General features: G+C 46.0%; 9 protein-coding genes across 9 annotated transcripts; 3 read left to right on the plus strand and 6 right to left on the minus strand.

Moving 5' to 3' along the window:
• Positions 1-100: 100 nt before the first annotated feature.
• On the plus strand, positions 101-1,720 carry KL928_002522 (uncharacterized protein; the record flags this gene model as incomplete). Its single annotated transcript, XM_043203008.1, has 1 exon — positions 101-1,720. One exon carries the CDS (start codon positions 101-103, stop codon positions 1,718-1,720), a length of 1,620 nt encoding a protein of 539 aa, XP_043059676.1.
• Positions 1,721-2,011: 291 nt separating this feature from the next.
• Positions 2,012-2,920, plus strand: KL928_002523 (uncharacterized protein; the record flags this gene model as incomplete). Its single annotated transcript, XM_043203009.1, has 1 exon — positions 2,012-2,920. One exon carries the CDS (start codon positions 2,012-2,014, stop codon positions 2,918-2,920), a length of 909 nt encoding a protein of 302 aa, XP_043059677.1.
• A 142-nt stretch (positions 2,921-3,062) lies between these two features.
• On the minus strand, positions 3,063-3,263 carry KL928_002524 (uncharacterized protein; the record flags this gene model as incomplete). The annotated part of the gene is made up of 1 exon (XM_043203010.1): positions 3,063-3,263. One exon carries the CDS (start codon positions 3,261-3,263, stop codon positions 3,063-3,065), a length of 201 nt encoding a protein of 66 aa, XP_043059678.1.
• Positions 3,264-3,348: 85 nt separating this feature from the next.
• Positions 3,349-8,757, minus strand: KL928_002525 (uncharacterized protein; the record flags this gene model as incomplete). The annotated part of the gene is made up of 1 exon (XM_043203011.1): positions 3,349-8,757. One exon carries the CDS (start codon positions 8,755-8,757, stop codon positions 3,349-3,351), a length of 5,409 nt encoding a protein of 1,802 aa, XP_043059679.1.
• Positions 8,758-8,849: 92 nt separating this feature from the next.
• KL928_002526 (uncharacterized protein) lies at positions 8,850-14,264 on the plus strand (the record flags this gene model as incomplete). Its single annotated transcript, XM_043203012.1, has 1 exon — positions 8,850-14,264. The coding sequence occupies one exon, from the start codon at positions 8,850-8,852 to the stop codon at positions 14,262-14,264; it is 5,415 nt and encodes a 1,804-aa protein (XP_043059680.1).
• Positions 14,265-14,528: 264 nt separating this feature from the next.
• KL928_002527 (uncharacterized protein) lies at positions 14,529-14,966 on the minus strand (the record flags this gene model as incomplete). Its single annotated transcript, XM_043203013.1, has 1 exon — positions 14,529-14,966. One exon carries the CDS (start codon positions 14,964-14,966, stop codon positions 14,529-14,531), a length of 438 nt encoding a protein of 145 aa, XP_043059681.1.
• Positions 14,967-15,138: 172 nt separating this feature from the next.
• Positions 15,139-16,638, minus strand: KL928_002528 (uncharacterized protein; the record flags this gene model as incomplete). The annotated part of the gene is made up of 1 exon (XM_043203014.1): positions 15,139-16,638. The coding sequence occupies one exon, from the start codon at positions 16,636-16,638 to the stop codon at positions 15,139-15,141; it is 1,500 nt and encodes a 499-aa protein (XP_043059682.1).
• Positions 16,639-16,695: 57 nt separating this feature from the next.
• On the minus strand, positions 16,696-18,177 carry KL928_002529 (uncharacterized protein; the record flags this gene model as incomplete). The annotated part of the gene is made up of 1 exon (XM_043203015.1): positions 16,696-18,177. The coding sequence occupies one exon, from the start codon at positions 18,175-18,177 to the stop codon at positions 16,696-16,698; it is 1,482 nt and encodes a 493-aa protein (XP_043059683.1).
• A 75-nt stretch (positions 18,178-18,252) lies between these two features.
• KL928_002530 (uncharacterized protein) lies at positions 18,253-20,667 on the minus strand (the record flags this gene model as incomplete). The annotated part of the gene is made up of 1 exon (XM_043203017.1): positions 18,253-20,667. The coding sequence occupies one exon, from the start codon at positions 20,665-20,667 to the stop codon at positions 18,253-18,255; it is 2,415 nt and encodes an 804-aa protein (XP_043059684.1).
• Between the last annotated feature and the right edge of the window lie 20 nt (positions 20,668-20,687).

Here is a 20,687-nt window from a genome sequence, read left to right on the forward strand (position 1 = left end):
TGGCGACGACTTTTCTGTTGTATGCGACGTTGGGTTCGTACTTGAGCATTATTTTTCAGTGTAAGGATTTTCGGAGGCAAAAAAATAATTTATACAATTAATGTCTAACATCAAATCCGAGGGCAGTACTCGGTACGAGTATTTCCCGCTGCGTGCGTGCACCGAGAAGGAGATCGAGGATACACACTACCATATTCTGAAGTTCCACTCGGTGAAGAAAGTGAACCCGCAGAAGGACTTTGAGGAGCCCGCAAGACTACACAGAAAAGATCCCAAGAACCTGCAGTTCCAGCTGTCATTGAAGGAGCTGGAGCAAAGGCGGATCGAGGAGCGCAAGAACGAGCTGCTCAAGGAGCAGAAAAAGCGGGAGCTGCTTGCGCAGCAGGGAATCAAGACAGAGGAACTGCCAACGGTGCTTCTGGACGACGACGTCGACTGGTCGAAATTGCCTGAGGCGGAGCGTCGGTGGCGGGAGGAGGAGCGTCAGCGTCGCGAGGAGGAGGCCGCTAGAGAGGCCAAGCGAGAGCTCGAGATGTCTGTCGTGGCGCCGGACGGAGGAGCCCGTCAAAGCAGACGGCCTTTTTTCAAGCGCAAGACAAGACAGGTCAAGGTGTTCGACGACAACAAGCGGAAGCTGCGGTACGAGGAGTACTATCCGTGGGTTATGGAGGACTATGACGCCAAGCAAGCGTGGATCGGAAATTATGAGGCAGGGAATACCGACAACTACTGTCTGTTGATGCTAGACAATCAGAACAAATGTTTCAAGATGATCCCGGTGGAGAAGTTTTATAAATTCACACCACGTAACAAGTACGCGACGCTGACGTTAGAGGAGGCTGAAGCCAAGATGAAGGAAAATAGCCAGACTTCTAGATGGATCATGAGAAAGATGCAGGACGAGGTCGAGAGAGGAGAGCGGGTCGATTTCCGGTACAGAAAAATGAGGGCCACTTCGCAGCGGGCCGAAGACGTGAAACGGTCTGACGACGAGACTCTCGATTTTGACGACGATTTCCAGGACGACGAGGAAGCTCCAATTCTGGAAGGTAACGAGGAGGAAAGCAAGCTTGTGGAGAAAAAAATCAAGAGCGAGCAGCTCCGTGCCAACAACCTGATTGAAAAAGACGAGGACGACGATTTGGACGATCTGTTTGAGACGCGAAAGATCGACAAGGAGGGCAAGAAGCTGAGAAGAGCTCTGGCAAAGAACGCCATGAACGAAGTGTACGATACAGATGACGAGGAAGACCCCTATCTTTCAGAGAGTGAGATGGAGGAGGTGGAGACGCAGCAATCTGCAGACACAAAGGTCAAGCAGGAGGAAACGGGCGAATTACCTGCAGTTTCGATCCGCAGAGCAACACCGCAAATCAAAGTCAAATCTTATCGCGACGGGTTTGTGGTTTTGAAGGCCAGTAAGGAGGTCTTGAGCGAGTTCCCAACGGGCGAATGGAACCCAAAAACAGCAATCAAGCGTTCCATGTCGCCTGAGGGCGGTTCCCCGAAGAAAATAAAGGTCAAGCTCGAGAGCGACTCGGGACCTATCACAAAGGGAGACGTGGATGCACTGGTTGCCGACGGTCCGATTCCGCTGCAAACACTTGTGAGACAGCTCAAGCACAAGGTCAGTCTGGATCCAAACTACAAGGACGAACTAAAGAGAATTTTGAGAGAGAACTTCATTGTCAAGGATAAAATGGTGATGAAGCGAAAGTGAAAAATAATATATGCATGTAATGTAAAAAAAAAATTCGAAAAAAATTATTTAAAGCCAGTTCCAATTATCATGGTCTCGGAGCTCGAAGAAGTAAGTTGGCTAAGACCTGCGAACTAACCCCAGCTTGTGGAATTTTTGCATGCTCCCCAGTACAAAATTCGGGAAATAGCTCTCGAAAACTTGGTGCAATTCTCCCCCTCGGGTCGGAAGCCAGCGCTTTTCAAGCACAACAATAGCGAGCCTGTCAAAGATCTCAAGAATCTGAGCAAGGAAAAAGATCCAGCGATAGTCATGAACGCGCTCACCATTCTGGCTAATCTCTGCGATGACCTCGAGTTCCGCAAACTAATTGTTGATGACGATGGTTTCGTCAAGTTCCTAATTCAACAGCTAGTTAACTTGAAGAACACAAACGCAGATCTCATGTGTATACTGCTTGCCAATCTTGCCAAAAGCGATGAAATTTTGAAGGTATTTGATTTTCAGGTGGATCTTGACCAAACCGACAGAGAGGTTTTCAAGAGCAACCACTGTATGGACTGTTTAATGGACCTGTTTGTCAAGGGAACGGATCGCAAGCTCAACAAGTATGCCACCTACGACTACCTCTCATACTTCTTTGCAGACATTTCTCGTTTTCCCCGAGGTAGAGAGTACTTTGTTACCGAGCAGGAGTACGATCACGTTGTTCCTATTGCCAAACTGCTGGTTTTCACAGAAAAATACGATTCCAAGACGAGGAGAGAAGGTGTCGTCTACACGATCAAAAATTCGCTTTTCGACACCGACCGTCACATGAGGCTGCTCGAAGACGAGAGAATCAATATTCTGCCCTACATCATTGGTCCGTTCGCTCTGGCCGAGAATAAGGGTCTGAAAGACGATGAAATATTTGACTTACCAGAAGAGTTGCAGCTCCTTGGTCCAGACAAAAAAATCGAGCCTCTCAAGGAGCTTCTGGTGGCGCATCTGGAGAGTATTTTGCTGCTCTGTGTTACAAAGGAAGGTAGGGAGTATCTGAGAGGAAAGAGCGTGTATCCGCTCATCAGAGAGCTACACAAGGTTGCCAAGGACGAGAAGGTGGAGGAGCTCTGTGACAAAGTGGTCCAGATGCTGATGCGGGACGAGCCGGCAGAGGACCAGACTGCAGATGATCAGGAAGAGGACTCAGATGATGAAAAGATTACAGAGATAATTTAATGGTGTAATACAACGGCCTCGAAGCCGCTAATGAACTTTAGACGTGTTGATTCCGTAATCCGTTCAGCTGGTCGTTGACTAACGTAGTTGTTTCATTCACTTTATATGTCCGCGTTCTATCTAGCTGTACACCCCGAGACGCTTACTCGTCGTCTTCGTCTTCATCGTCACCAGCTTGCAATTGGAGCTTGACGTCTTTCCACAGCTTGCCCTTGTTTCTGTTTTCGTACCAACTGGTCACAGCAGCGTCGAAGTACGCCTGAAACACGAAGGCCCCGGCAAACACGGTTCCAACAAATGCTGCGTTTCTCTTGAAGAAAGTGTTGAAGATGGCGGAATACATGTTTGACAAAGTTTTGAAAGTAATGAATAATTCAAAAAAATTTCATTGGCCAAACATTTATACACTGCCTTGAAATAAAAAAACTTTATAGCAGCTCGTAGTAGCCCTGGCGCATTAGCAGATCGGTTAGAAACTCTTCAGGGTCCATTGCCTCTGTGTCGTCGTCCCCGTCTTCGCTCATTTCGTCGTCGTCGTCCGACGCCTGCGGTGGGTTGCGTGCAGGAATCCCAAACTGGAACGGCGCCGCTCTTCTCCGACGCATAATAGTCGTGTGGAGGTCTCGGTAAATGGTCGAGATCAAGAATTGGTTGAGCCAGATTTTGTTGATGTAATTGTACCGCGGCAGATGCAGCGTTCCCGACTCCCCTGCGCCCAGTAGACCACCTGCCGGCTCACCGTGTTTGTTGAAGTATGGCGAGCCAACGTTGACAGACGCTCCGTTGGGAATCTGGATGTCCACAAAAAAGTTGCTTTTCGTAGCTGTAAGCTCAAATTCGAGCTTGTTATTGAACGGCGAGAAAAACAGCGAGTAGCTTGCATCGTTGAGCTTGCAGGTGGTCAAATGCTGGACTTTCTTCTTGACGAGCGATGAGCAGAACAAGCAAAGGAACTTTCTTTCTGAGGCCTTTTCTTTGCTGATCAGATCGTTCTTCAAGAAATCTGTAAGTTTCTCCGGTAGATCGCACAGATGAACTTTTCCTGGGAAGTCCAGGACCAGCGCGTTGGGTGAGCTCAGGTAGTGGGACATCAACGTCGCCATTTGCACTGAGACAGAGTACTCGAGACTCTTAGGGTCTTTGAGATTATGGAATAGCTCATTGAACGCAAGGAAATGTCCACCGCTGAGTTTGAAAGTGTGTCTAACAAAGTCCAACTGGCGGTAGTAGCGATTGAAAATGTTGATCATGATGGCGTAGATTTTGTTGACTAGCTCGTCCTCGCAGTATGCTGGCCCAATCTCACTTATGAATTTCCTAAACAGGTTGGCGGCACATTTCTTCGCAAGGTTGACAAACATATCCTTGATTGACTCGTCCATAGGCTCAGTTGGATCCAGAATGCTATCAATTTCCAAATTATTTGGATTCAAGCTGAACCGGGAAATCAGCGAAAAGAAGCTCTTTACAATCCACTTGGTCATCCCAACTCTCATTAAAATATCACAAGACTCGTTTCCTTCCAAGTACAGAATCATCATCTCCGTGGTGAATCCAAAGTTATTTGTTTTTAGCAGCGTGTTGTACTCGGCTGACCTCTTTTGTTCATTTGCCGGGTCTGGAGGTAGATAATTGAGAAGCACCCGAAATTGGATCAGAGACTGGAGCAGAGTGGTATTCATTGAGCTCAGATCGTCCTTCTGGTCATCGAAGTCAAACCTCGAAGCGATTTCGTACATTTCCAGAGTGTTTCCCAAAAGAATAGGCAGGGAAAACTTCATCGACAGCAAATGAGACGAAGTCTTGGCCACCTTCCGCATGATCTTATTTTCTTTCATCAGCATCTTCAACTGCTTCATTATTGTCTTATAAGCAGGAGTCTCAGAGTGAGACAGCACACGGAACATCTTCTTATCAAAGACATAGCTGCTAAGCTCAGAACAGTTATCTCCATGATTCTCGTGATAAATGTTTTGCCAGCTGCTCGACTTGAGTTCTGACGCAATTTCGAGCTCAAAATCAGGAAATGGAGACGTCGGAATAAACGAGTTGCAATAAGACTGACACAAGGGGCATGTGTACTGGGATACATCAAACCTATTTTCTTTCAAATAGTTGTGGAAACAGCTGAAATGCATCCCATGCAAACATCCTGTGATGACGTACTTTGAACGCGTACACTTAGTGCCAAAACAGGAAATATCGTTCACTAGATCGTTCCACTTACGCTTGCGAGTTTTGGATTCAGCTTGCTGGAAACCAGGGATCATGAAATATGGCGGGTCCATATCCAAGATTGGAATGTTCCAAAAAATAGATGAATGCGAAATAAGGGTGGGCATGCCAAAGAGCTCATTGTAGTTTTCTGGATTCCGACAGTAAATACAGCTTCGAAGCTCAGTTTCAGTATTATCAGTATCCATCTCATTGGAGACAGGCATCTCCTCAAAAAACTCCTTGTTTTTCTCCACAAACGCCGCTTGTTGTTTGCTCATCTTTTTCATGATTTTCTGCTGTCTCTTCAATGCTAACCTCTTTGCGCGCTCTTTCTTGGTCTCCAAAACTATACCATTGGCAGTCTTCTTGAATTCGTCGATGTGGGCCTGTCCGAAACAGTCCACTAATGACTGCAAAACACTTTCGTCCTTCATCAGAAGCATATCTAAAATATGAGAGGCTTTCTTTGCAACGATTTTAGAGATGTCCTCTTTCTGAATAATGGTGAGCAGTAAGTTGCACACAGGAATGTCGATGAAACTTTGAAGACCATGATTCTCATCCGTGTGGTATAACCCATCATCAATAATAATGGCATGAACCAGGTGAAGCAATGAGGGCACGTAATAATCATTATCCGAGGAAATTGCAAATGACAACGCCTTATAGAGGAATTTCACAAAGATGGGTGTTCTGAGCATTGAACCGATCCGAGAAAATCCTGCCAAGTCACTATCCTTGAGCTTGTATATCTGCGGCACAATGATTACGTCTTCAACCTTTTTCTTCTTCAATTTGGCAAGACTTTTCAACAACGACATCTCTAAGTCATCCTGGGAATTGCTGCGGTTGAAGAAACTCATGTGGTCCAGTTCATAGTAAACTTCAGGTTTCAAAACGTAATGTCCATAGTCGCTAATACCTGTTGGAGGCACAAACTCACCCACCTCGTTCAATGCACGGTCGAAATATGAGGGATTGTCTACCGATCGTTTCAGTTCCGTATACTGAACGGGATTCAGAATCAGTCTGTAGCAGATGGAATATTTAGTTTTCAGGTACTCAATGTCTTCTTGGCTGATGCTTTTATCAAAGAAAACGCGATAGGTGAGCATCCGATACAAAAAGTTCACTAGCTCCCCAATGATGGCATAAATTTTCTCCTCATAAAGAGTGCGGTCAAATTGTAAGTCGCCCATAACACAGTTCAACAGCCCGTATCTATCAAAGATGTTAAGAAGCGAGCGCTTCAACGAGGTCTCTTTCAAGACACTTAGCTGGTTCAAATACAAGTCACCTTCGGGATTGAAAATGTACCTGTATGACAGTTCCTGAAAGACAGCCTCTTGTCCATTTCTGACCCAGAAGCCAGACAAAATTTGAGCCGAGAGAACCTGGCTGCGAAGAACCTGATCCGCAATAGCAAAAAGATTGATATGATCAACATTCCTGTCGGCAACAAGTAGAGACCCTCTCAAATCGACTTGCGAACTTTCTCTATCTAACATCTGGGGCTCGAAGAACTTGTAATTGCGGCAGACTTCAGCGAGAAGAGAATGAATTGGATGAATGAACGACGTTTTCTCTTTGGCCACATCATACTTTATGATGTCCAAATCATTATCATAGACACAGGTAAAGTTAAGATATAGTCCTATGATTGCAATTGCGTTTTCGACAATTTCCGATCTATGGTCGACACCAGCAATAATCTTACCGATGTGTTTGGTGAGATTGTAGGCCTGGTGAGCGCGGATGAAATAGAGTTTGCTCTCCTCGCTTTCATGCTCAACATGAACATCAGTTTTACGTTTCAAAGACCAGGATTGAGTGAAAATTTTGAGGATAAGAAGAATGTAGCATAACGTGTCGACATTCATAATCTCTTCTGAGCCAGGCTTGATATAGTTTGCAAGGGTTTCTAATCCTCTGAGCGACGCAGATTCGGCATTTAATAGTCTCTGTATCTTCCAATCATGGACGTTCTGTTCTGGAGAATAAACACCTCTGCCGGCATTCACATTCATCTTGAAGACCTGGAGAGCGCTCTGAAATATTCTGTCTAGCTTCCCAGCTTTCAACAAATGGGTGCCAATATTCGGATCCAAGTAAATTTGCAAGCGGAAGTGGTCTAGCAGCGATAAGTTCCATTCACGGTCGTACCATGCCTGTATCAATTCAAGAGCCGGTAAGATCTCCACTATTTGGTCTGCGAGTGTCTGTCTATAATTGTAGGATGTTGTTAAGGTGGGCATTAATAAACTTCGTAGGACCTTACGGAGTTTTTTCCAGAGTCTCATTTCGAGAAAGAAAAACAACTGTATTCTCGTTGTTGATGCAGCGGTGGGCTCCCCTGGGTTCAACTCCGCATCAGTACAAAGTATTCCATTGGAGCGCAGTAACGAAATAGTAGCGTCCTTTTTCAGTCGACTTCCGGGTATATTTGGTATTTTGTAGTCAGGGAGAAGATTGCCAACAATTGTTTTCCGGTCAAAAGAGTATATGTTTTCTGCAATTGTTTGTTTCTCTTGAAAACTGTAATACTGGCTGAACATGCTTGTGGCAATCGCGGTCTTGACTGCTTCCGCAATCTTAGAGTTTGGGTGCTCGGTCATGTTGGACAGCCACTTGATGATAATCTCACACAGAAAGTCTCTACAAACGTCTCTTGAAGACACGATGGTGGCCGTCAGTCCGTGTGTCTGAACTTTGTAGAATTCGTCAAGCAGGATGTCCACATGCGTGCTCACAGATATCGTGCACTTGCCTACCCTGTCTATTTCTTGTGTGAGCAGCTGCTTTTTATCAGTGCCAATACTTGGCAGCGCAAGTGCAATGCTTTGCTGTGAAGTGGCCCAGTCATGGAACTCGTCGTTCCAGACAACTAGACAAAAAGCTTCAGAATTGACGTCGTCAACCCCGTATTTTTTGAAGGAGAGCTTTGCTGCGTCGGAATGCTGCTTGAACAAGCTTGGGTCGTGTTTCATGTAAAGGTAGCTCAGAGTACCTGGAACGATCTGCGTATTCAACGACTGCACATCGATAAAGTAGTCGAGGACTGTTTGGACCACCTCGTGGATATTCTGCGCCAAACTCTCGGGCAGATCTTCCGGCTCGGGCTCCATAGTGCTGTTGGCCACGCACTTAAGCTCGCATTTCCAGGAGTCCAAATCTCCGCAGTCGCAGATCGCATCCCCAGTGGATATGTGCGTACCGACGTTATGATCCGAGTGCTGTTCTTTGTTGAAACAGTCGTCACACAGACAACACGTCTCGTCTATTCCGCAATCATAGCAGTTGTAGACTATTTGATTCTTTTCGATCTTGCGCGCACAAATTCTCCCGTGGTGGGCTTTGCTGGTACTCTTTTGCTGCTGGTCAAAAAATCGGCCCTTTGTTAGGAACCCATGGTAATCGTGGATGATGGTGTCCTCCCAGCTGGACGGAAAGTCCTCGTTTACGACGAGATCCGGGAACAGCAGCCGATAGTGCTCTCCGTTCCCCGAAAGGGCGTAGTAGAGCACCCGCATCAGGCTGGTGTCAAGGTCCGGCGTGCAGGCAAAGTCGAAAAGACCCGGCAATCGGACCAGGAGGTCGTTCACCTTGGAGTAAATCGACATAATTAGAGGAAACAAATTATTTGTAATAGTCCTCCTTTTGTGGCGAAAAAAAAGATAAAAGCTCCATTTTTTTCGCATACAATATCCCACAAATGGCACAGCCAGACGGCGCCCAGACATTGCGCCGGTTTCTTGCCGGACTGCCACGGTCTAATGACTACAAGTTCACCAACCAGGTCAGATCGCTGATTCGGTCGACATTGAATAAAATGGCCGGGCTTGATGATTTCCAGCTGAAAGTCGATCCTGACGTGCACAATCACTTCAATCGCCCCTGTGGACGCAAATTCCAGCGTGGAGAAGCTTGCTATAGATGTCTTACCTGTGGCTTTGACGAAACGTGTGCCCTGTGTTCTTATTGCTTCCAACCCCAGCATCATCAAAACCATCAGGTTCATAAGAGTATCATACAACGAGAGACAAATGGCTGCTGCGACTGCGGAGACCCCGAGGCATATGGATCGTTGAAATGTGACTTGTCGAAGAACCAAATAATGGAGCAGACTCCTTGCACGCCTGAATTTGAGGCCACCATCAGCATTGCTCTCGATTATATTTTGGACGTCATGATGCACTCTTATGCATGCATTTTGCCCCCTAAAACACGTCTGGACGTGTTGCACTGGTCAGAACTATCCGAATTGGACTACCATCTTTATGGAGTCAAGGACGAAAACTCGTACAAGTTTGCGTTGGTTCTCTACAATGACCAAATACATCAGTATAGGGACGCTGTGCAACGCGTGAGGTTCGCTACAGGGAAGGTGATCGAGTTTGCAGAAATGGTGGTGTCCAAGTGCAACTCTTTTGGTAAAGCAGTGGTGATGATCTCGACGGACATTGATTTCTTGCTGAAAAAACAATCTATCCTCACGTCTACTGGGCTGACCGCTTGTATCCGCAGTTGTAGAGATGTCTTCAAGGAGAACGTTTGCGACGAGCTGATTATGTGGATATCAGACCTCACCAACTCAATGATTGTGAAGAATAACATGAACTACCAAGACGTCATTTGCATAGCATTTCTCAGCAGATACAACCGTGGGTACAAAGATTTGCCGGTGTCTGTCCAGGAATTGAAGCTTCAGGATTATAACCTCAATCGCGAAAACTATGACGGTGCGTTACCAAAAGACACTTTGGTATATTACAAGTTCCAAACTCACTATACGCCATTGAAATATGAATGGGAGATCCCTTCGGAGATATTAAAACAATGTCAATATTCCAATCTTTCTCTTCTGGGAAGTGGCAAGAATTATGTTCACTTTGAGGGATCTAGATTTCAGTATCTAGCATATTTTGACATTAGATTCTGCAAGACTATCCGAACGAAACTGCACGACATTTACGTTTCAGTCATCATTAATGACCTGAAGTACAAGCTTCTGTTTACCGCACAATATGTTGACATATACGTGGACCTTACAACAATGTTTCTGTCGCTCGATCGGGAACCAGAGTATTCATTATTGCCGATGCTCTCGCCTCAACTTTTCACCTGTCCATCAAATTGTACCGCCATTGTGAAACATGGAGATATGTGCAAAATGATAGAAATGGTTGATTACTATGTGCGAACAGGGTTCACCAAGGCAAATCATTCGCAATACTCTTCCAATAAGACTGGGCTACTGTACTTCTCATTGAAGAATCGCAAATGGGGTCATATTTTTCTAGATATGACGTACATCATTAGCAGAAACCAGATCAACGACAATCTATTCTCATATCTGCCATACTTTAGCAAGTTGCTGGAGGTATTGGCAGTGTTTCAAGGGAGGCCAGCGATCAAGCGTGAGGCAACCACTCACGTTGAGTACGAACTCACAGATTACGGACTGTATTTTAATGGGATGTCAGTGATATCTCACTTTCTGGAACATATATCCAAGGCACTTAACAAGACCTCATCCGAAGATTCCTCGCACTATTTGTTGAAGCTAACTGTTTGCCAGATCATACGGACTCTATTCATCAAACATGAATCTCCGAAAGAGAGTGAGATGGGAGTTAACAAGATTGTTGAAAACCAAGAACCCGTGGTTGAGTTCCATACTTTACAACTCAACAATGTTTCGACTCGTATCGTCAATTTTGATGTATTGAGTGAGAAGGTGAGCTTCCTGCACCCATTACACTCCTTTCTTTCTTGGTGTATTGAGATGAGTCCATCGCTTTCGAAAGAGTCTATATTTGGGTTCTTCATGGACTGTATTGACCAGATTCCGAGAGTGTTTGATGTTGGCTCACCGGACGCCTTCCTCAAGGGCGACTATACGAAAGCAGTGTTTGATATTCCCTTAAGGACAATTGTATTGTTATCGCAAATCAAGGTTGGATTGTGGGTCAGGAACGGTCTGAGTATAAGAAATCAGATGAACATTTACAAAAATTCAGGCATACGCGAGTTTGGTTATTTCAGAGACTTGTTTTTGGTTCAGGTGTTTTGCGCTTTCCAAAGCACTGATGTAAGCCTACCCACACTGATCGATAGATGGGGTCTTGTTGATTGGTGTCAAGGACATTATGAAAATTCTCCATACACCACAGCACATCTTCATGAAATGGCTGAAGAGTTTATGTTGTTTCTGATCAACTTGCTCACTGAGGACTTGCATCTGCATAAGAAAAGTGCAGCGGAAATTCCAGATTTGCGAATTAAAAAGGAGATCATTCAATCTCTATGTTTCAAGCCTGTCAGCTATAGCAAGATCACTTCAGAAATATCAGAGCACATAACCTCAGAAAAGAGGTTCTTTATCGTGTTCAACCAGTGCGTTGACGAGATTCCACGGAAAACTGCTTCCCAGGCGCTCAGGGAGGCGAAAACATACAAATTGAAAGACGAGCTTTATGACAAAGTGGATCCGTACTATATCCACTACAGTTCAAATAAAAGGGAGGATTGTATGAGGATACTCAAAGAGCGTATTCATCATATCACTAAGGTACCAATGACTGAGGTTTATGTTTCCCCCAAGGAAATCAACTGGGATGATGGTCCATTCAAAGGCCTGACTAAAATTACCTGCTCTGTCCATTTCACGTCTATTTTGGAAAGCACCCTCAAATACTGTCTGGGCCATGTCAGACCCGAGTCTTCCATTGATACATTGCTTGATTTCACATTGCATTTGACACACATCGCTCTCTGTTTGCCCAATGCGTCCGAGTTTATCTCGCTTTATATCCGGAACTCCAAGGTTCCTTCATTGATTTATTCCTTGCTTCTAAAAGAGAAATTCAGAGCTTACTTTCCCAAATGCAGGGCCATTTTGAAAATTGTGTGCGACCATTTTGGAAATGACGATGACGTGCTGACAGAAATGATGCCAGAATATAACTCATCTAACATCAAACCATCGAGCACATCTGAAGAATCCGTCTCAGATAAGAAAAAACGGCTTGCAAAGAAAAAACGCTGTCAAATTCTGGCCAAATTCAAGAAGCAGCAACAAAAGTTCGCTGAAAACTTCAGCGTCGATGGTACAGATCTGATGGATGTTGATGACTATGACTCTAATGAGGAGGATAATAGCTGGACTTTTCCTCATGAAAGATGCATTCTTTGTCAAATGCCTGCAAATTACGAGAACGAACCGTTTGGGATCATCAGTTACATTTTGCAAAGCAACGAATTCAGAACTATTCCGTTTGATGATAAATACTGGTTTTACAAGAACTTCACCGGAAATGCAAATTTGGATGAGGCAGAAATTCCCAGAGATACAAAAGTACAGGCTTTTTTAAAAAAGGTGGAAGAAGATGCCGTTATTGGACCTGGATTCCCAAGTAACGAGCATGCGTGTAACGAAAATCACGCGGTCTTCAATAGCTGTTGCCATGGTATGCACTTCTCCTGTTACTCGAGCTTTCTCAAATCCATCAAAGCAAGACAAATTTCACAGATCACAAGGACAATACCGGAAGACGTGTCGCGCCAGGAGTTTCTCTGTCCATTGTGCAAAGCCGTTAACAATATCTTTGTTCCAATATACTATACATCAAACAGTATCAGTTTCCTCAACAAACTCAGAAACAAGTCTGCATCAATCCTTGACCCTGGGCTAGAAAATGTTTTACAGAAAAGCTCTTCGCAGCTCGAAGTCATCAAGAACGATCTAATTGGATATGTGAAGTCTAATGTCAAACCTCAATACTGGTTTATTAAGGATGATAATCTGACAGTGGACACAGCTTCAAAATCTTTTTTGGCATTGAATCATTCGCTGAGCGCACTTGCTGTTCTTTCTTTACCGTTTGATGGTATAAGCTCGCTGATAACAAAGACAATCGAATCAGTGGAGATCTCTCTGAGAGGGCTCTACTATGACCCAGGGGCTTTACAGCTTTTGATATACGAGATTCCCAACCAGTCCCTGACTTCATTGCGTGTTTGGAGCCAATTCCGTGAGCTGATTAGAAATGCAGAGACTGCTACGTCCACAACCAATCAATATAGTCGCAGCTTTTTGACGTATCCCGAACGACTTTTGGGATTATGGAACAACATATACAAAGATGAGGATCTTCTTCATGAGGGCGAAGACTACTTCAAGCTTCTAGTGGGGGCCGAAGAGGTTCCTAGTTTGGGTCTTGATTACAGCAGGCTTCTTCATTTGTGCTATCTGAAGCATGTGAGGCAGTCATTGTTGAGTCTGATGAGCAAATTGGAGACTATGCAATTTGATTCTGACGATTTGATCAATGATCTTGCCGACATACCGTACAATTCGCCTAAGCTCGACTGGATTTGGCAAACATTTTGTGGAAACGAATACTCGCAGGCTAGTGGTATTTTGTACTCGATGCTTGTGAGGCTGGTGACGCCATTTCTTAGAAGATGTCTGATCTATTCCTTTGTGCGCTTCTCCGTACTGCTTCCTGGGGATCTTCCGGACTTGACGCAATTCTCTCTTGAATGTGACAAGTTGTGTGCAGTTATGGATCTTCCGAATCTTCATGACGTCCTGGAAGCTTTTCCGCTGGAACAATTTAGAACCTCCATGGATAGGAAATTGCAGTTGCGCGATGCTAAAATCCAATTTTCTGCTCAAATGAGGCTAATCTCTCTGCCTCACCGCCTGAACAAGTTCTTCAGTCTTTACTATAACAAGCTTACAGATAAGCCTTCTGACCCCGCCATATGTCTCTTCTGTGCCAAGTTGGTCCATCTCCAGGTTCAAAATTATGGTGACCGTCTTGGAGCTTGCAATATCCACCTGAAGTGGGAATGCATAAATGGCGAGTTTGGCATTTTCTTCATTCCAAAAAGCAACTCTATTCTTCTACTGAACAAAGGTAAAGGATCATTTTTTGAAAGTCCATATCTGGATGACTATGGTGAAATAGATCAAGATTCCAAGAAGGGACACGACCTTTCGCTTTCGCAGCCCAAATATGACGAATTCATCCGAACTGTCTGGCTACAGCATAACATTCCAAATCAGATTGCGCGCAAACTGGAGAGTCAGATCGACATTGGAGGTTGGGAGACGTTATGAAGTTTTGGTACTTGCACCTTGTGTGCAGTGCTCGAGAAAAACGTTTCGAGGGTGGGGCTATGGCTCAATGGTAGAGCTTTCGACTCCAGATCGAAGGGTTGCAGGTTCGATTCCTGTTGGCCTCAATCTTCAATTTTTTGCATGCTTTTTATTTTTCCTACGAACCATAAATAGCACCCATAACTACGCGTGTACAGTTCTCACGTCATGAGTTTAAAACTACTCCATGTGTGTACAAATCGCTCTTTAAACTATAAATCGAACCTAGTAATGTTGTTGTTGGTACCTATTTCGGTCAGCGAACGGATTGGAGTTCTGCTGATAGTACATGTTTGGATTGGTGTAGGCGTTTCCTTGTGACGTAGGGGCTGGCTGTTCCTTGTATATCACTTCCGTTGTCTTTCTTCTTCCTCTGCAGCAGCAGCAGCACATAGCGTCGATACATTTCACTCCACAGCAGATCAGCTGGAAGATGGTTGAAAGCAGCCAGAACACAAACAGACCGCCGATGATTATACACACAATCACCACGATTTTGCACCATTTTTTGTCCATGCACTTGTTCCATCCGTTCTTGGTATCGTCCCAGGTCTGGCTTATGTCTCTCTTGTATAGCGAGTTCTCAACAAACTCTGTAGGGCACACGTCGGCGACGGCCATCATGGCCTGGATGTTTTCGGCAACAAACTGGGGAATGATCATGGCAGGGATATTTGTATCTGATTTGTATAGATCGGGACAAGAATTCGCGTACCTTTTGTTATTTATATACGTAGTTGAAATTAGATACAGCCTCCTTTTGAGGTCTCCACGACTACTAAAAATAAATCTTGATAGACCGTTGAGCCGCACGCGTTACAAACACAGCCGAGTTTTAATCGAACGTGATCTTCTTTGCCTTCTTGGTCATGTCGACGTCTTTGAAGAAAGCGCCATAAGCCCCGTGCGTCTTCTTTTTCGTATGCGAGCCGTACTTGAGCAGCTCCTCGGGCACAGGCTGGTCGGCGCCACGCAGGACGTTCATCAAAGCCCCTGCAAGATGTTTCTCGTGCTCTGTGAAAAGAGTGTGCGAGATCCCCGTTTGACCCGCACGGCCTGTCCGCCCGATTCGGTGCACGTAGTCTTCCACCGTGAGCGGGAACGTCAGGTTGATGACGACCTTGACGTTTGGAATGTCCAGACCTCTTGCAGCGACATCTGTAGCAAGCAGGATGTTGTGCTTACCAGCCTTGAAATCTTGCAAGGCTTGCGTTCTTTGCGCCTGGTTTAAGTCACCGTGCAGGGCTGCCACGCTGAATCCCTTGTAGGTGAGCGTCTTCTCTACCCTGGCGGCCTCCTTCTTGTACAAAGCGAAGATCAAAAGTTTATCGTCCTTTTTCGCACCAGATTGGTATTTGCGCAACAGTTGCAACAGTTTTTGTTCCTTTTCATGAGGATCCACCACCTCGACGATTTGCTGGATCCGTTTGTTGGCCGACAACTCATCCCGCTGGCCGATCGTGACTTTGACAGGCTTGTCCATAAAGTTCATTGCGAGCTCGCGCACTTCCTTGGGCCAGGTAGCAGTGAACATGAGGGTCTGTCTGCTGCCGTTTGTGAGCCTCATCACCTTTTTTATGTCCTCCTCAAATCCTTTTTCGAGCATTCTGTCGGCTTCGTCCAGAACCAGATAATTGATCTTGTCCAGACTGATGCTGCCATCCTCTATTAAATCAATCAAACGGCCCGGCGTGGCTATCACGCACTGTGACCGTTTCACCGCTCTTCTCTGCTCGTCCTTGGAAACACCTCCGTAAACACAAACACACTCTAGACCCACCTTGGCCGTCAGCTCATTAAGATTGTCGTAGATCTGGCTGGCAAGCTCTCTTGTTGGGGAGATGATCAGCACCTGCAATGCCTTGGAATCCGATTTCAGCAGATGCTCCACTGCTGGGACACCAAAAGCCATCGTTTTCCCCGACCCGGTCTCTGCAACGCCCACCATGTCGCGGCCTTGGAGAAGATACGGCCACACCACTGCCTGGATCGGCGTTGGCTTGGCATACTTGTCCAAATGGCTACTGATACGAGAGTCAACAAAAGGCCTGAGATTGTCGAACGAGAGGGCCGGAGAAACGCTGGATTTTTGGGGATCCTCAATGTCAACCTCGTTGGTCTTCAGGAACTCTTCAACAGCGACGCTGTCGATCTCGATCTGAGGCACATCTCTTGTCTCGTGCTTTTCCCTCTTTTTCTCCTTCTTTTCCTTTTTCTTGGTGTTACCTGTGTTCTCCTTCTCGCTCTTCACCTTCTTCACCTTCTTTTCCTTCTTCAGACGTTTCGCGGCCTTCTCGGCCTCCTTGTCCTCTCTAGCTCTCTTATCCTTAGCCATTTTATAATTATAAAATTTTTATATGCAAAAAAAAAATTAAAATGCAGTGTACGGGTTCTAAATCAGTGCCAATCCAAACAGAAGAGCAGACACAAGCGACACAAAAACGTTCAGATTGTTGAAACAACGGCCCGAGTTGGAGCCGTTCGTGGACGAGACCGATTGGGACGAGGAGTTGTTTGAAACGGTCGCGGAGGAACTGGCCAATGCCTCGAGCGTCGTAGAGCTCTGGTTGGCAGACTTGTCAGTGATGGACCTCTTACTAGTGGAGACGGAGTTGTGCGAGCCGGAGGCAGTGGCAGTCGGATTGTAAGAGCTGCCCTCTGCCGGTGTGGAGGACCCATAGTGGCTCGAGGTGGCACCGTTGGTGGAGCTTTCTGTTTGAGAGTCAGAATCCTCAGAGTACAAAGTTCCGCCAGCAACCAGAACGTCAAACTCCTCTTCTGCCAAGCCGATGCGGCCATTCACTTGTCCGTCGACGGCCTCAATCGACGTCCATTGACCACTGGTGTCCTCGTAGCGGTACTCAGAGCCGTTCGAGTAGTCAACAGCCACCAATTTTTTAATGTACATCGAGAACGGAGCGTCATCGTAGTTTGTGGATCCGCCAGCCCATTCTATCGTTCCTTGGGAGTTCGTGCTGTCTCCTCCGGCCCAGATGCCCATCATCAAGTACATAGGGCTTTGCGGATAGCCCTGGGACGAGTCGTTGGTGAGTGTTCTGATGGCCTTTCCATCGACGTACCACGTAAGAGCCTCTGCTGTCCAGTCGATTGTGTAGTTATGGAAAGCGGCTCTTGGGTCGTCCATGTTGTGATAGCCTCCTCTGTCGTATGTGGCTGTGTTTCCCTTGGAGAAGTAGTTGGTCTGGACCTCGTAGCCGTCGCCTCCAAACCACTCCAGATCGATCTCGTCGAGGTCGTCCGACTGAAGGTAGAAGGACGAGATGATTCCTGTTCCGTTTGCTGCTTTTAAGAGGACCTCAACTTTTCCAAACATTAGGTAGAAGTTGGATCTGAGCGCAGGATTGTCGAATCTTTTGGCCAGCGTCAGCTGGACACCTTCGTCGCTGTAGAATATCTGGTCTGGCGTAGAGTAAACCGAGAAGTACTCGCTGGCAGACTTGAAGTCTTCCGAAATCGCTCCTGCCAACGCCGTGTCAGCGGGACAGCCAGTCGTTTTGAGCGGGTTGCAAGTGGCAGTAGCTAATGACACGCTACTCGATCCTGTGGCGGCAACGGCAAGCCCAGAGACAAGGCTGCAGAGCAGAACGTGCGAAACTAGTGGAGATCTCATGGGTTCGCGGTGGAGTTGGAAATATTGCGCCCCAAGCTTCCTATATATAGCACCTGCACAATCCGGACTCGAGAACGCCCAGTTCCAAAAACGGTAAATTACATACATTGTTGAACATTTTTGAGTTGGCGCCAAAATGTCCCAGGAGGGCTGAAAAAGCACGAAAGAGCAGGGGACGGCCCATAATAGCTCAGGACGTGCTGTGGTGGGTTTGAGAGGTGTTTCTGAGCTCCGGTTCGCCATATGATCAAACACCTGAAACACGCTTCTGTATTTACTATTTCCCCAATAGGGTAATTTTTTCAGGTGGCTGGTCGATCAAAAAACATAGTCTGGCGGAGACATCAGGATCTCGAGTCTACCCTTGCTGCTGATCGTGCAGCCCTGGTCAAACACCTTGAGTCCAAATAGTTCCAGCTTCTGGCGTTCCCTGTCGCTGTGTCCGTGTGGATCTTTAGGGATCCAGACCACCTGCTCGCATGGATCAAACCGTAACGAAGGATGACAGAAAAGAGAGGCTGTGTCAATGTCATGCTCAAACTTTATTTCTTGATCCAGCTCCTCGAAAAGTTCCAGCGGAACAACGCTCAGTGACTTATCGTATTGCCTATTAATAGAAACATGAACGCATATAGTCAACACCAAAACTATAACCATCATGATACCCAGCAGGAAGCAGGTGTTTTCGCCCTTATCGTCTTTCACAATGAAGAACAGTCCGATAAGAAACACCTCGAGACTGTAGATTCCCGCGTACAGTTGGCGAAGTGCGATCGAGTAGATTTTTCCGCCTGTCTCCGAGCTGTTTTTGTAGTTGTAAACATAGAGAAGACAGTATTTGTACGACAGCAGGTCTAAAAGGAAGTTGATGCAGCAGAACACAAGGATCAGAGGAGATATTACAGAGTACACCAGACCGATCGAGCCATAGACGGAGTAAGTCGGGTAGGTGAGTCCCCAGCTGGCCTGGGGAATGTTCATGCGGCGATGAAGCTTTTGTCGCGGAGTCTTGTCGAGCCATTTGTCCATGCACATATCTGACGAGAACCTTCCGAATTGCAGCAGACTGTTCCCGAAACAGGTCAGGCCCTTTAAGATGAAAAACGAGAAGAAAAAGTTGGATGCCTTGGGGAAGTCTTGGGCCACCATTGCTGGGATAGCACTTGGATTGAGAAGAAATCGTTCCAGCACCACAATGAACCCTGAGGAGATGGTGATCACAATGAAGAGGTGGAAAAATAAGAACACAAATACCCAGCTCTGAAGACTCAGTTCCAATGAAGAGCCCACTATTTGTCCTCGCTTATACCCGACAACCTTGAATATTTGCAAGGCAACAGAGGTCAGCAACGTGAGAACTATTGTGGGCAAGATTCCGGCAATGAACGCTGTCAGAAAGTCTGGAAGACCGTTTAGCCAGCTAATGGTTGGAATAAGAGCAGTGAGATAGGGAAGTTGCGAGATTGACCCCACAAATGCCACGGGAATCACCCAGCAAACAATGATCAGAATGGAAACGAAAAACATAGCCGCGTTCCATATCACGTTGGAAGCTGTTTGGTCCGAGCGAACAATGTTTTTCCAGATAATGTCATCTGGTGTCATTTCCATGAGTGTTACCGTCATGTCCTTTGGGGATTTTGTTAGTAGGAGCTGGCGTGCGAGGTATGCAGTGCTGATCTTGTTGAACTGCACAAACGCTTTGTTGATCTTTGAGCTCCGTAGCTTTACGGACTTGATTTCGCGCTGTTTTGCCAAAATTAGCTCACCCAGCAGCAGCATCTGTCCTGCTGTATGGTCGTATGGATCCACAACTTTGCATATTCCAGGAACCGTGCACTCAAACCCAAGTAGCTCAATCGGCTCGTAGAAATTTTTGGTAGCATAATTGACTCGGTTTTGAGTCTTGTCTTTGATGATATCCAGTTCCAGCTCTTCTAAGAGCCCTCTGTACCTTTCATACTTTTTCACCAATACCTCCACGTTGCGGTAGTCCAGAATTGGCCACACTTTTTTGACTCCGCCAGGCAGAGTGGCAAAAAACTGCTCTATTGCAGCCTCGTCCATCAGCTCGTGCGGAATATTTTCTAGCAGCACAGTCGACATGGAAGCCCGCTTATGCTGGGCTTTCGAGCTCAACACCAAATGTTTTTGCCGCTCCTCAACGCAGCATTTCATCTCGTAGATGAGCACATAATGGAACCACAGAATCACAAAAATAGCCATGCCAAAATGGAACATGTATTTATTGGTGTTTCGAGACGAGATGTTGGACGTGGAGATCCTGTCGAGCCCTCGTACAATGCCCTTAGTTAGCTCGTCTCCGCCACATAGGTTTACTGGGATGAGCACTGGAATATTGAGGCAGGCCATCCCAACGAACAGAATCAGCAGCGTGTACATGAATCGCAGGAAATAGTACGAGTCCAATCCTAGTCGGTAGAAGGTTCCAATCGGGGTGTAAACTATGGGCTTTGCCCAAGCAAAAAGATCGTCTGACAATGGCGGTGTCCGAATGCTGTCTGGCAGACAGTAGCACAGTGGCTGGTAGAATTCCTTGAATCTTGTTCTTAGGTAGGTAAATATCAACACTTGAAGAGAACAGTATACAAGAGAAAAGATAAGAGACGAGAGGAATGACTCAAAGGAGATTCCCACAGAGTTATGTGCCGCTCCTGACTGGGTGGTATTTAGAAAATCCAAGAAATCCGGGTTCTCTAAGGTAGCGTCCATTGCTGAGTATTGGCAAACAG

Source organism: Ogataea angusta, assembly GCF_019207475.1.
Source record: "Ogataea angusta isolate 61-244 chromosome Unknown 61-244_NODE_5_length_850226_cov_91.758892, whole genome shotgun sequence".
NCBI classification, from domain to species: Eukaryota; Fungi; Ascomycota; class Pichiomycetes; order Pichiales; family Pichiaceae; genus Ogataea; species Ogataea angusta.